Source organism: Apostichopus japonicus, chromosome 8 (assembly GCF_037975245.1).
Source record: "Apostichopus japonicus isolate 1M-3 chromosome 8, ASM3797524v1, whole genome shotgun sequence".
NCBI lineage: Eukaryota > Metazoa > Echinodermata > Holothuroidea > Aspidochirotida > Stichopodidae > Apostichopus > Apostichopus japonicus.
The window spans coordinates 23,245,336-23,261,208 of NC_092568.1; the positions used below are offsets into that span (position 1 = coordinate 23,245,336).

Below are 15,873 nucleotides of genomic sequence, written 5' to 3' on the forward strand. Positions count from 1 at the left end.
ATCAAAATTTATGTTTTGTTTGTCAGTCTCAATACTGTATGACAAACATGAGTCACTTTCTTAATGAACAGTTTTATTTGCTCTAATGCCTGTGAGATTCTGTCAAAATTTCTTTGTTCTTGTCAAGGAAACACTGCGATCAGTCGATCAGTCAGCAGTGAATTGTACAGGATTTATCTTAAACTAGAGGGGGGGGGGGTTGAGAATAAGATGAATGTGCATCTCTTAATTGCTCCTTCAGCATGGTTGTTTTCATAGACTTTAATGTACTAGATTCATTATTTTGATAAATAAAGTTATGTAATGAGCTATACATATTTAATACTCACCTCCTTAGTGGAAGGGGGGGGGGGTTGCTCAATAACACCCTGTAAACTCTTTGTTTTGTCAAGGCGTTTGGCTCTGAAGAATCCTTTGAGAAATAAAAATCATTGATATACCTTTCTTTATAATAGAATTGATCCATTTTCCGTTTCAAGTCTTCTCAAGGAAGAAGAAATTACCACCGTCATGTTCTCGTGACCAAAGTATCTTTATACGACCAAAGTAAAAGTATATTCAGTTATTATGATAAATATTAGCCCCATATTCTGTGTCTCTGTGCTGTTTACAGTTTTTGCATATATATAACATCTGTGTATGAGCCAGAGAGAGGTGGCATACCGTTAAATCGCTTTCTTCTTTTTTCTTCACTCACATAGGATGTTTCCGAGGAACTCCAAAACTATGCTCAAACTATTCAAGGACTTCATGAGCAGGCTAATGAACTTGGTGAACAGGTATGTGTTCTGTCTTTTATTTACATCCCTACCAATAACAGTGAATGGAAAAAAAGTGATGATGATGATGATGGTGGTGGTTGTCGTATGGGTAGTTACGTATGATAACTGCAAATCAGTGCTAGTGATTGAAAATGTGTCTTCTATGGCTGATATATTTATGTCAACATGGACAGTGTGCTAATTAAGTTGGAAGTTTTGAAACACTGTATTGTGCATTGTGTCGAAACTTTGCATCCTGCTGTCCAAATCATTTATCGTTCACTCGTGATTTGGAAGGGCCTCGACCTATATTTAGTGTAATTTCATCCGTTCGGATGCCACCTAATAAGGGACTCATAAACACTGAAATCCAGTCCGATTCTGGTTTTTCGATTTAGTCTCATTTGCGAACCTTTGAAGTTTATACATTGTTGTCTGTGTAACTTAGGTATGGGAGCAAAGTAGCCAGATCATATGGATGGAATACTAAACTAATTCCTCTAGATAAGGTGTGAAACTGTAGGAAGGGTCGTATCATTGTATATCGTAATTTAGCAAAACACGTTTGAAGTCTTTGCTCCTTTGAGGTCATTGGTTTATTTCGTACCAATTGCAAACATGTCATATGATCTCATTGCGTAGGACCGTGATTCCCCGGAAGTAAGAGAACGCCTCGACAAAATCGATGATTACTACCAGAAACTGTTGGAGCTCGCCAAACTGCGAGAACGTCGTCTCCAAGATGCCCTCTCTCTCTACAAGCTCTTCAACGAGGCTGATACCGTCGAGACCTGGATCGATGAGAAGGTACAAATGTTACATGAATTTTGGCTTCAAACTTCTTGTTTTCCACTCTGACTCAAAACAGAAGGTGTGACAAATTATTTAAAATTCTTGTAGACACCAGACAAATGAGGACAGAGTAGTGCATAAATTAGAAATTAATATCCATATAGTCTGAGTTGGCAAGCAGATCAGAAGGGGAAGTGGGGTGAAGAAAGCATCCTTTGAAAGTTGCTACTCCCGTTACTGTCAGCGTCAAAATAACAACATTGAAAATTGTGATTGTAGAGTAGTGTGGTTGTGTTTGCTGTTTCTTACGTAACAGTTTTCATCGTAAAGTTTAGAGATTGAAGCTGTGCACTACATAAGTTTGGAAAAATTTTGGGTGGGGTGAGGGGGGGAATTGGTTTTGCCTTTACCAACACCAATTGTTACGCAAATTTTTTCATTTTCTCTCCTTGAATTGCTTTTCTTGTCTGACAGTGGAAATCTTTTTTAACCTGCATCATTTTCTTTCATCTCCGTTCCTTTGCCGTTCTATTAAAACTTGTTCTTCCCCAAATTTTTTGCCATTTTTACAGATGAGATATTTCCAGGTAGGACCAAAAAAAAAAATGACATGAGTGTTGGTAACAAACCATGCACACAAACACTGTTACTTTGCCCGGATGTATGTAGGAGTACTTACTAATAACATGAGATTAGCCAACCAGTATCATTATCATTCAACATGTGATACATTTAACACATTTCAGTGTCCACATCCATTAATATCATAGAAAACATGGTTTCTGTGTCTGAAAGTAGTAGAAGGTGTCAAGGAGTTCCAACATGTCCCACCCACCTCCAATAATATCTAAAAAAAAGATGCCCACCTTTTACCACCATTCCATGTAACCCCATCCAACCCCCTCCCCCCCCCTGCCCCTTCTCCCTGTCCTCATTTAGTTCACCCTTAATCATATAAATAAGTAAAAAAGTGGAATGGATGTTTCAATTTTATTTCCTAGAAAACCTAAATTTGAATATTTTATTTTAAGTGCTTCAATTTATTTTATAAAGAAAAGACATGTTGCTCTCTAATGATTCTAATTAGATGAAATTTTAGAACCATTGTCTTTTTGTTCAAAGGGCAGCTGTCTTATTTGGGCTGAAATTTGTAGAGAAAATTAGCTTTTCACTTTAGTACCATTTTCTAAGGGAAACGATCTCAGATATTGATATGTTTAAAAGAATAATTCCCGCTGTTAATGTTGATGTCTCACCCTAAGAATCCCTTTGCCAAACTCCTTGGCAGGAAACTGTCTACATGTTATTATATGTTCAGTTGTTGTCGGTATTTCATACATATAAGGATATCAGATCTGTATTGTCTTCTATTGTATGAGGTGGTGAATAGCATTGTGTATGAGACATTATATATCTATCTATGTATGACTCGGTGGTTGCTAGGGGAAGTCAATTTATTCATTCTCCATCTTCTTCCAACGACATAATGATGATTTAACTAGTCATTGACTTACACAAGCACTTTCAATGATCCACTCAATAATAACCTGACAGGATTGTATAATTTATGAATATTGCAAGAATATATACATTGAGGCTTCATTTGTGAGATTGGAAGTCAGGCATCTACCTCCTTCGGTGCTGGTATGTGTTTTGTCTCGCTCAATACTCCCAAAATGTGTCTCTGTGTTCTGTGCTCATAGCAAACGTGGCATTGTTTGAGGCTTGCTCTCTTAGAAAGAGAAAAGATGGTCATTGCAAAGAAGTTTTCTCTCCTAATCCTGTCTTACATCGTTAATACCTTCACCGTCTTCTGTGGTTACTTATATAACAATTGTGCTCATGTTGCACACCTTTGTACTGGAAATGGGCACAAAAACTTTCTAGCTTTCAGGTCACACGTGGGATGTACGAGAGAGTATGAACAGTATCTACATCTCGTCTTCGGCCATTTTGTATTGTACTATGTGCATCCTGTCAGGTCTTGTCGTTGTGTAACAACTAAGTACTGTAAATGTACTTATACTTTGCAGCCCTGGCAGTTTGCTGCTCGTTTTCATTTCAGTATGTTCAGTAGGTTTTTGTCTTTATGTGGATTTGTTATCATGTGCATCTAGGGTCATGGGAATAATGCAGAAGTCATGGAGGTGGAAAACTCATGCATATTCATGAGCTTACAACAAACAACTTTATGCATGAATTGAAATTGTCCACATTGCACGAATACATTTTTAACCATTTGCCCAGATGCTGTTTTGCAATGTTCAGAATGAATCAAGGCTGTAAGAAATTATTTCCAGTAAAATTGGTGACTTTTCTTTTTTGATGGAAAAGGTGTTGGAAAGGTGGTTTACTTTATACAGGCATGCATGGTATGAGACATTAGGTTGGTTTGGTCTATTTGTGAGCAGTGCATGATATTATGAGGGCTGAAAGAATTGCTGGTAAAGATGAAATATATTTTCTTACACATCCATGTAAGCAATATGTTGTACCATGCAGGGAGTAAGTAATCAAGTGTGACCAAAGGAAAGTGCAAGGATTTTTTTTTCATATCAAAGTTTAAAAAAAATAAAAAATCAAAACTACACATATTTGCCAAACAAAGCAAACAAACACCACATTGTTTTGCAGTTAAATAGCTCTCCATTATTTATGACATTGTACTGAATGTTTAGTCTCTTCAAGTGTTGGTCAAATTATGTTTGTGAAAGTATGCATGTGAGTATTTTATTTCCCTGATGCAGAACCGTTCATATTCTGACAAATTGATACACGACTGTGAATGGAATATAACGACTATAACACATTAGCAGAAAGAGTATCCATTCTTGTGCATAGGTGTGTTGTACAGTGTAGGTATTAGGTCAGTGTACATAGTGCATGCAGTCGAAATTACCCCTTAGTAGTCTTCCTTTCCCTCCTGGATTTTGCAAGAGAGATTTTTTTGATATAATAATTGATATATTCAGTACTTAGCCATGACAATTATTAAGCCAGGTTACACCTAACAAGCTAACTTCCAATGCAAGTCAGTGTGGAATTGAAAACTCACTGAGAGGTTCTACAAGCGATTGTAATTGTGATTGAAATAATAAAAGCGGGACCTAGTCCTCTGATAAAGGTCCTAGCCAGAGGGGAGATATTTAAATTTTCATCTAATCCTGGAGTGTGTTGCCTTCATTATCTTACAGATTAATGGAAAGAGATGTCATTCATTTGGGTTAATATATTTAATTGTTTCCTGTATTCCATCTCAACAGAGATACTAATATGTTGATTAGCAACCTTTACAGATGTTGTGTATATATGACACTAATAGAGGAGGGTTAGCACACATTATTGAAACCCATCTCCCCACCTAACCCATGCCACACCCCCCCCACTGTTTCCCATGAATATTGCACACACTTGCACACAAAACTAACTATGCTAAAATAAGCTATGTATATAAAAGAAAAACATGTAAAGCTTATGTGGGACCATTGGACCTAACCGTGGAATTTATATTCTCCAACATTTATTATCCGAACAATGTACATTATGAAAGTAAGCTAGAGAGTTTGTTTACTTATAAGTTTACAGTGAATGTAACTTGAACCTATCATTCAGTGTGGTAAACAACTCCACATAGTCTTCCAGGAAGGACTGGGACAAGCATCATGTCTTTATGTTTGCATAATATCACTCATTGTTTAGTGAATATGGAGTGACCATTCTGTAGTTGGAATAGTTATCTAGTTTTGCATCAGTCACTCAGTTGAAGGAGTAGTAGTGTAAATGTCATAGGTTAGCTTTATACATGCCCATCATCTGGATGGTGGGACCAGTCGTGTAAGACAATTCACAGTGTAGATTTAGCTGATACATATTAATGCAAGTGTTAGATTCCACTCAGAATAGTTTAGCAATATTGGTCACCTGTCTGTCTTAGCTTGACAATGTAGCCCGAGATGAAGAATGGACTGGTTCACATGTGTATCCTTGTGCGACAGTAAACACTGAAAACCTCATAATGATACCACCAGAAAGGTGGAGAGCCCACTGTGATATATCAAGGGTTGAATATTGTTTAAAATGTCTATGGAAATAGACTTTCCAGAGTTGTATCAATGTTAGGAATAAGAATACAATTAGTTCTAAGGTGTAGTAGTATTTTACCAATTAAATTTAACATAGTATAAGTGTCCGCTACCTTGGCTCCAGTTTCAGGATTAATAGAACAAAAAGATTGTAGGTGTCATATGAACAGCTGGTCTTGGATCAGCACTACTAGAATGATTGATAAACCACTCATAATTCTTGAATAAGATAATATTGAGGCATTCCATATGGTTTTTAACATTGCCATTGTTTGTGTTACCTCCCCCCTCTATAGGAGCATACTTTGCATGCTCTGATCCCAGCAGAGGATCTGGAGTCCAACGATGTCATCCTAGCTCGCTTCGACCACATCGAGAAGGAAGTCGAGGTGAACGCCTCAAAGGTCGCTGTCGTTAACCAGCTAGCTAGTAACCTTCTCCAGGTGGACCACCCTAACTCTGGAGAAATCACTGACAAACAGAACCACCTCAATGAAAGGTAAAGTTTGAATAATTTGTGTGAAAATGTGAAAGAAGGAATAGTTACTCCCTCGGCACATTGCCATAACATTGGCAGATATAGGGAAGTAACACAGACTAAATTATTTACAACATGATCGGAGAAGTATAATGTTCATGTTATTACATGTCGTTGTTCTGAGCACTGGTATTCTTAGGTGTTGAAAACAGCAAATTGCAGAAGACTGAGACCTCCAAAAGTTGAGTTGTTATTGCCCTTGGATTTAAGTAATATTGACATGGTATCTGCTTTGCCATGAGGAGAGATCAAACATGACAACTAAGCTGTTGTCAAATCATACCATTAAAGATCCAACATGGGTGCAAAATTGTATTGCATAGTCACAGCTACCAGTATCTAAACTTAGTCTCCCACTATGAAGAATTTACAAATCTATGCTTTCCTGTGGCCCATTTTGTTGGAATTGTTGAATAGTACTAAAGCATTTGATAATGATGCCGGAGTTAACTGTATCTCCTTCATATGCAGCTTCTTTCAATACTTCCAATGTCTTTATTTTGACTTACAGGTGGGCAGAGTTGAGCAAATTACTGAAGGAGAGGCGTGATGCGGTGCTGTCAGTACGAGAGGTGCAGACCTACCACTTTGAGTGCATCGAAACCACTCAGTGGATTCGTGACAAGGCCAGGTTGATCGCTGCCACAGAAGACCTCGGTAACGACTTGGCCGGCATTACGTCACTGCAACGAAGGCTCAAGGGTATGGAAAGCGATCTCGCTGCCATCGATGCCAAGGTAAAAAGCTGTCATTAATTGAAGGAGGGGTTGAGGAGGGGAATGGGGTGGTGGAGGATTAATTGTTGGGAAGTTGAGGGGTGAATATGGACAAGGGTCAAAATGATATATGCCATACCCAGAGTAATGAAACCAATTGAATTGTCACTAGTTGGGGGAATGTGGACGGGGGGGATCTTCCTTTTTACTGAATTCCTATGGTAAGGCATTTTAGTCTTTTGATCTGAGGAAATGGTATGATATGGTGAGATGGTCCCTCTGAAAATTAAACATACAGTGAACTTGTATTTCCTTTCTGATAGCTCGATGATCTGGGGAAAGAGTCAGATAAACTGGCTGAGGAACACCCAGAGGATTCTGAGCAGATACACAGGCGATACAAGGAGATCATGGACGTATGGGAAGAACTGAAGGAACTGGTAAGAATTATTCTACAGATGTTTAGTATGTCCACTTTACATCACAAGAGACAACAACCCTTGAAGTGATGTTTGATTTGTTAAAGGAGGTGGTACCCAAATGATAGACGCTGCATTATATTACTGTATACGATTGCAATATGTTGTTGTACATTAGAGGAAACATCCTTCAATCACATCAATAAATAAATGGATATTTTGTATCAGTTACCATAAGTTACTCCTAGCAGTATATTTACACAAAAACTGGGAGAGAAATTCAAATTTTGCAATGTAAAGACAAAAAATGGACGGTGTAACTAAACTCGGTATCTTCCGCCAACAGTTGAAGACACGAGAAGCAGCCCTCAGTGAAGCCGGAGACCTCCACCAATTCCTGCGTGACATTGACGACTTCCAGGCATGGCTTGCTAGAACCGTGACTGAGATTGCTTCTGAGGACCTTCCAGAGAGTCTGGCAGAAGCTGAGAAGATGCTGAACAAGCACGCCGCCATCAAGGAAGAGATAGATGGATATGAAGAGAACTACGCAAAGATGAAGGAGACTGGCGAGCGTATCTGTGCAGATCAGACTGACACGCAGTATGTCTTCCTCAAGCAGGTACAATGAGCCCCAAAAGTTGGAAGCTTTCAGTTCCGTTTCATTATCAAGGCTGCATTTTGGTGGATGTAGTTTACAAAAGACCATGGTCGAATCATGATGTTAACTTTGTCGATCAAATGGCACCAAGATCTACGGAATAAGTGATAGACTTCAAATGTCTGCAAATCAAAGAAACTTTAATTATTTTTATTTTTATTTTTCTGTCAATGGATTATAGGGTTCATAACATCCAAACCATAAGCATCCTAATGGATATGTAACCCTGCATTTATTTTATGTTGAGAAGTGTCCAGTTATTTTTTACTATTACATTAATTGGTCAGAGTGACATCAAATGTCCTTGCATTGTATAGATACATACATAGTGTCCTCTCCACCCCTCCCTCCAATAAATTAAAGTATAAGTGTAATTGTCCAGGTATGTTTTGTTTTGTAACCAAAGAAGATAAATGGATGACAATATTTATGTCTTGTCTGGCAGCGTCTGCAAGCTCTCGATGATGGCTGGATCGAGCTCCATCAAATGTGGGACTCTCGTCAACAATTGCTCTCTCAAGCTCTCAACCACCAGATGTTCTTGCGAGATGCCAGACAGGTCGACTCGATCCTGAACCAACAGGAGAACTTCTTGGCTAAAGTTGAACAACCTGTAAGTACTTGGATGGGATTTTAATTCTGAGCAAAGCTGCTTATCCACTAGTAGATAAATCTATAGGTGATATGTTAGGCAGAGGCCCTTATGTTTCCATCTTAAGAGGTTCTTTCGGGCACATGACTTGTCTCGGAGCCCCTAACTTTTAAAAAAGGGGAGCAGTTCATTTGAACTCCTCTATTTTCCCTGTCTGTGTACTTTATGATTAATACTGATTTAGAGAGAGGATCTTATAGAGAAAAAACATCTGCTAAACTGGAAATTATCCATCAGATGTTCACCATTTTTCCAACCTCTCACTTCTTCATAAAATCTTTCATTAAATTTGCCATAAAATCTCATCATGGCCATGCAAAACAAGGTCAAGATTCATCTCTGATTAGTTCATTTTTTTCTTTCTCCAAGGGGACAATTTCCATTGGATGTGTTTGCCTTGATAAACATACCATTTGTAAATTGATCTTTTTGCTTATTCACATATTGATATAACTTTTTTTCCTAGGGATCACTGGAAGCTTGCGACGAAGCGATCAAGAAATACGAGAACTTCCTCAACCAGATGGATACCAACGACGAGAAGATCAACAATGTCTTGGGCTTCGGACAGAAACTCTGCGATGAAGATCACTACGCGGCAGATAAAATCAACAAGAAATGCGAGAGTATCGAAGAACGGTTGGTTCTCCATAAGTTAAACCTAATTCCCTGATTGAAAGTATTTTTTTTTGGTTTTAGAACATCATTGATGGTTCACAGGGTGTAATTATGGGGTTCGAATTGATTTGCAGTCGTCCATTGTCATTTCTTGTTTGGTGATTTTGTAATTTCTGGGATTTTTTAACATTAAACTTGGAACCTTGCACACATGTAGCTGAATGACATCCGTTAAGATTCCAGCCATTTGTTTCCCACAATGTGTTCAGGTTTAAAGGGGATGGTATCATATTGGACTGTACATGGTATACAATGTATTGCACTGTTATTGTTAATCTTCTCTACTCCATGCCAAAAATGAAAGGAATATGTATATAAATGTGACACTATAAGCAATTCTGTGGTTGCATTTGCAAATGTCGCCCTCCATTCTGGGTTCATCGTGTCTTTATCTTTTGCGCCGCAGACGCAAGGCAAACCGAAAAGCTGCCGAGGATACACTAGCCAAGCTGAAGGACAATCGTCTCCTACAAACCTTCTTGGAGGAAGCTGATGATGTCGGTATGTGGGTGGTAGAGAAGATGGTGGTCGCTCAGGAGGAGACCTACGATAACGCTCGCAACTCCCACAGCAGATATCAGAAACACCAGACCTTTGAAGCCGAGTTAGAGTCTAACAAAGATAGGCTACACAAGCTTAAGGAGGTAACGTCAGACTTACTCTATTATTATGTTTTTTGTTTGGTACGAGCCTGCCCATGGGTCTGGTTTCAGACTTCAATGAGACAGTTGGGGTTTTACACTTAGTGTTATACAATAACAGGGAAGGTTACACACAGAGTCGTTCACATCTGACAGGAACATAACTCGGTTTCATCTAAGTTTTAGGAATCGTTCAATCCTTGAGAAATATTCCAGGTCTGCAGAAGTTATAGAATTTATGCAAAAATGCCAACCCAGGTTAGGGTAAGTCATAATTTTGAAGATTGTGCCTTGTATTGCAACAACTTAGTGGTAGACAAGATGATTGAGATTAGTGTAAATATTGTCAACGTTTAACTTCAAGATGTTCACCAGGTCTGTTATAAAAATTGTGGTAGTTTGATTACAGGAGTTCTTGATAAAACTTCCTCTGAAGGTGTAAGTAACCTGCAGGTAAGAGCAATTGTAAACTTCATAGTCTGAAAAGGTTTTTTAGACAGTAAGTTTGAATCCCGATCCTTTTCACTGCATCATACCGTTGCACAAATCGCCAATGGTTACATACTTGACTGAACTCTCTCCCATGCAGCATGCCGAAGAACTGATCCGCGAAAAACCTGAGACAGAAGAGGTGGTTCGTCAACACATCAATGACCTGGAGAACCAGTGGACAGAGCTGGAAGATACCACCCAGGAGAAGGGCAAGAAATTATCCGAGGAGAACAGCCAGGCCCTCTTCAATCAAGGTTGCGATGATTTGGACAACTGGATCACCGATCTGGAGTCTCAGCTGAAGAGAGAGGAAGCTGACCAAGACTTTGTCACCCTCAACCATGAACTCAAGAAACAACAGGTATGGTGATGTATTTAACGTTGACTGTCATTCCTGTATGCCTTCATGTTGTTAAAAGTTGAGGAGTAAAAGCACTTTACAGCTTCAAAATCATGGGTCCTTAAAGGGTTCAGAGGATTACATAGATGGATAAAAATTGTATCTGTTGTGAAATGCAGGAATGGTTATATATGGAGTTATAAGGCAACCTCTAACTCAGGGGGGAATGGTTTGTCAGGTGAAATATCGCACTACAATGGGTCTTGCAAAATGTGGCCTTTGGGTAGTGTTTAATTTATGTCTCCCACTGCGAATATGTTGTCAGCGTTTTAAGAAGACATTATTTGGGTGCATAGTTATACATTTAAGTGTGCATATTCCTTTCTGGATCCTTAGAATGCAACAATGTCAAACTTTATTCTCATTCCTGACATTTCATGGGTGAATATTAATTGACAAATACTTCCTTATTAACTTGTTTCGTGATTCCTTATTAATTTGTTTTATAATTCCTTATTAATTGTTTAATGATTCCTTATTGATTCGTTTTGTGATTCCTTATTAATTTGTTTTGTGATTCATTATTAATTTGTTTTATGATTCCTTATTAATTTGTTTTATGACTCTTTATTAATATGTTTCGTGATGCCTTATTAATTTGTTTTGTGATTCCTAATTAATTTGTTTTGTGATTCCTTATTAATTTGTTTTGTGATTCCTTATTAATTTTTTTCCTGATTCCTTATTAATTTTTTTCCAGATTCCTTATTAACTTTTGTCCTGATTCCTTATTACTTTGTTTCGTGATTCCTTATCAATTTGTTTTGTGATTCCTTATTAATTTGTTTTGTGGTTTTAGATGCTTGAAGAGTTGGTGATAATCAAGAAGGAAGAGGTGACTCAATTGGAAGCTCAGCTTTGTCAGTTGGAGAATGCAGATGATATCGAGAGAGTAACAGCCAAGAAGGCTCTGATTGAAGAGAGGTTCCAGTGCATGGCCGAACCACTCACACACAGAAGGAACGACCTTGAAACACAGAAGAAGAGTTTACAGTTACTCAAGGATATCGATGCTGAGAAGGTCAGTACTCTCATAATTAAAGCAAGAAATATTCTCTTTAAATGTTGTTGATTCAGTGGTTTGCAACAAGACGAGAGACTTTCAGTAGAGATGACATCATAGAATAAAAGAGACTATTTGATGTATGAATGTTATCAAATATAATTTACCTTTTGTTTGTAATCTTGCAGAGATGGATCCAAGAGAGGATGCCAGCCGCTACCTCCACAGACTACGGCAACAGCCTACAGTCTGTGCGAACACTGCAGAAGAAGAACAACGCCCTACAGACAGAGATAGACGGGCACCAGCCCCGCATCGACGAGGTGTGTGAACGGGGACAAGCCATGATCGAAGAGAACCATCCCCGGTCACCAGAGATCGACGAAGGCTTGAGAAACATGAACGATCAACTTGAAAAGCTGAAGGATGCTGTGAAGGACAGAGATGACCGATTGAAGGAATCAGAGAAGGCACAGAAGGTAAGCTCATTTATTATATCCAGCAAAAACTGTAATATTTTTTTTAGTAGTACTTGATGCTCTATCAACCTATTTCCATATGACACGAGGAGATTATTAAAACTGATTATTGGGTTTAAGAAGATGCACATGACAATATCACTGGGAACAGATGGTTGGGGCGGGAGGAGGGGCGATGGATGTGGAATGCCGTTCCCTTCCATTCTTGGTTGAGTTAAAATGGTAACTTGTTTGTCATTGTGATTTTCCCCTTTGTATTTAGTACTACTTTGACGCAGCCGAGGCAGAGGCCTGGCTGAGCGAGCAAGAGTTGTACATGATGGGAGAGGAGAAGGGTAAGGATGAAGCTAGCGCTAAGAGCCTCCTGAAGAAACACAAGATCCTAGAGAAGGCAGTAGAGGATTATGCCGACAACATCAATGAACTTTCCAATGAAGCCAAGAAACTCATCGATGAGAACCACCCTGAAAGGTAAGTTCATCCTCTCTGGAAGAAATTGATACTTTAGATTGCTTGGCGCCTTACCTATCCCCACATTTCCAACAACAGAGGCACTCCATTTTCTTTTGCTCTGTTCTTTTACAAAGTCTAAAATGATTTTCTTGTTCCTCTCCAAAGGCATACCTAGCAGTTAGCTGGCCTCAGTGGTCGATGACAGTAATGCAATTTTTGCAATGTTGCAATTTTTGCAATGAAGGAGAATGTGCTTGGGATAATATAAACCATTAAACAGTGTTATTCATAGAGTATAGATTAATTCAACTTCACACTTTGGTTGTAAACCCAATGTTATTACTGGAGAATACTAAGACTTAATCCACCTAGTGTCTGTAGACTGACCACTACCCCCCCCCCCCCCCCAACCTCCTCCTCCTCTTGGTATGTTTTACATAGTTGTATTGCAGAAATTATCTTTTTCCTTGGATCTATGTGACCTATAAGAGTTACCTATATCATCCCACACAACAGTGGCATTATCATAACAACTTAATTGGTTTTAAAGATATGTTTTGCTTTTACTGGATAATTTCTTTTATGATTTAAGTAGTAGACATATCGATTTATAACTTTTATACTTTACCGGTACTTATTATCAGTTTTATGATCTTAAATTTAGTAATTTATACTCTTATATTTTATATTATAGATTGTCTGTAAAGCGCACAGATGCACCGTGCATAGTGCGCTATACAAGAATATATATAACATTACATTACAATTGTGTCAACCATTTCTCTGTACTTAGTGAACAAGTCGCAATTAGACAATCTCAGATCGACAAACTCTACGCCGGTCTGAAGGACTTATCAGAGGAACGTCGTAGCAGACTACAAGAAAACAACAAACTCTTTGAAATCAACCGAGAGATCGACGACATCGAGCAGTGGATAGCCGAGAAGGAAGTCGTGGCTGGTTCACACGAGCTTGGTCAAGATTTCGAACATGTTACAGTAAGTATCGTCCTTATGCCAGAAAAGAAACATTGTACAGGAACAGGTCAAGTTTTTAGCTAGTGTGTGATATGCCTTTTCAATAGTGGAAATAATTACACGCATATCCTCATATGTTTACCGCTCTGTTGGATAACTGTGCCAAGGGAATACTCGATCGTCTGAGGTTTGGCGAAGGATGGAAATCTTCTTTCTATTTCAATCAGAAACGTGCTCTCAAAACAGATTCTAAAATGATGAGCCGTTCTTTTCATGCCAACTACATGAAGACTTACAAAAGTAAAGCTATCACTTCAGAGTTGAAAGGTCAACCAAATCTCTAAATAATTTGAAATTCACTTGATATTCCCCTGATGATGAGGTGCAGCCCAATAAAACAACAACTACATCTCTGAAAAAAACAAACCTCAGAGCGATTCATCTCCGTCCTGTTGCCTAGGAAGATCTATAGATATAAATCATGTCTTCTGATTTACATCAGTCAACTTGAGCCTTTCACAGGTCGAGATTTGGAGAAGAAATTATTCCCACCGAGTTCCTGATTTGTATGAACTCATATGTTTCCTGTCATGTTTTTTTTGTATTATTCAGATTTTAACTTGTAACAGTGACATGCAAGTCGAATCCCCCACAAATTCAAAGCTTGTCTCGTTTGTTCCTACAGATGCTTCAGGATAGATTCAAGGAGTTTGCCCGCGATACCTACAACGTAGGCACGGTGAAGGTGAACAATGTGAACCAAATGTGCGACGCCCACATCGATGAAGGACATTCCGATTCTAACGTCATCGCCGAATGGCGTGACCAGATCAATGAATCATGGGCTGACCTCTGTGAACTCATAGAAACAAGAACAACCGTAAGTTCTCCCTTTAGGTCTTGTATCATCTTTAATGGTTTTAGAAATTTGATTTATCTTGCGATAGGTGTTACTGATCTAATGATCTTTCGGTTCGGTGAATGATGTTAATGGGGCTGCCAGTGTTTCTACTGAGGGCGCTGTCATATTGCATATCATCCTAATGTATGTGATCTACACTGCTCACAGATCTCTGCATTAAAGTAACACGATCGCATGGAAGTGCTCACAAGCATGAGAACACACCCGTTGAACATGCATACTGGTTGATTCACTGCTTCAAGGTTCCACTATGACACAAAGAAGAAAAGTGCTTTAGAATTGTAAAGATGCTGAAAACAATTCATTTGAACTTCGAAAAATACGTTCCAAAAGTTCTCATCTTCCATAATCAGAACGATAGTTTATATTATACTATACTAGTGATATGGTACCGTATAATACTATACTGGTGATGAACTAATGGTACTGTATAATACTATACTGGTGATGAACGAATGGTACCGTATAGTACTATACTGGTGATTAACTAATGGTACGGTATAATACTATACTGGTGATGAACTAATGGTACTGTATAATACTATACTGGTGATGAACGAATGGTACCGTATAGTACTATACTGGTGATTAACTAATGGTACTGTATAGTACTATACTGGTGATTAACTAATGGTACGGTATAATACTATACTGGTGATGAACTAATGGTACGGTATAGTACTATACTGGTGATGAACTAAGGGTACTGTATAATACTATACTGGTGATGAACAAATGGTACCGTATAGTACTATACTGGTGATTAACTAATGGTACTGTATAATACTATACTGGTGATGAACTAATGGTACTGTATAATACTATACTGGTGATGAACGAATGGTACCGTATAGTACTATACTGGTGATTAACTAATGGTACTGTATAATACTATACTGGTGATGAACTAATGGTACTGTATAATACTATACTGGTGATGAACGAATGGTACCGTATAGTACTATACTGGTGATTAACTAATGGTACGGTATAATACTATACTGGTGATTAACTAATGGTACGGTATAATATATTATCAAGAACTCCACTTGACCCTAAGTTAAGTCAGATTATTTGTGGGAAAAATTTCCATCTTAAAAGCACACAGTTTCCTTAGAATGATGCAAAACAGGAGTTCACAGTGGGCAGTATGAGGCTACTTCTTTGATTGTAAATCTGTGCCTATGATATGACCATGCATTTTAAT

The 15,873-nt window shown here is 38.4% G+C and overlaps 1 protein-coding gene across 6 annotated transcripts in view; it reads left to right on the top strand.

Annotated features, from left to right (window-relative positions):
- The window catches only part of LOC139971132 (spectrin beta chain, non-erythrocytic 1-like), a 55,318-nt gene that overhangs the window by 30,054 nt on the left and 9,391 nt on the right, over positions 1-15,873 (top strand). For all 6 annotated transcript variants that reach the window (XM_071977343.1, XM_071977346.1, XM_071977345.1 and 3 more), the window contains 15 exons: positions 702-779; positions 1,404-1,568; positions 5,932-6,134; positions 6,685-6,910; positions 7,213-7,329; positions 7,655-7,930; positions 8,415-8,582; positions 9,088-9,260; positions 9,706-9,943; positions 10,530-10,793; positions 11,632-11,853; positions 12,024-12,314; positions 12,577-12,785; positions 13,561-13,765; positions 14,430-14,624. In XM_071977343.1, the coding sequence (XP_071833444.1) occupies positions 702-779; positions 1,404-1,568; positions 5,932-6,134; positions 6,685-6,910; positions 7,213-7,329; positions 7,655-7,930; positions 8,415-8,582; positions 9,088-9,260; positions 9,706-9,943; positions 10,530-10,793; positions 11,632-11,853; positions 12,024-12,314; positions 12,577-12,785; positions 13,561-13,765; positions 14,430-14,624 (3,030 nt within the window). The remainder of the gene's footprint in view (positions 1-701; positions 780-1,403; positions 1,569-5,931; positions 6,135-6,684; positions 6,911-7,212; positions 7,330-7,654; positions 7,931-8,414; positions 8,583-9,087; positions 9,261-9,705; positions 9,944-10,529; positions 10,794-11,631; positions 11,854-12,023; positions 12,315-12,576; positions 12,786-13,560; positions 13,766-14,429; positions 14,625-15,873) is intronic.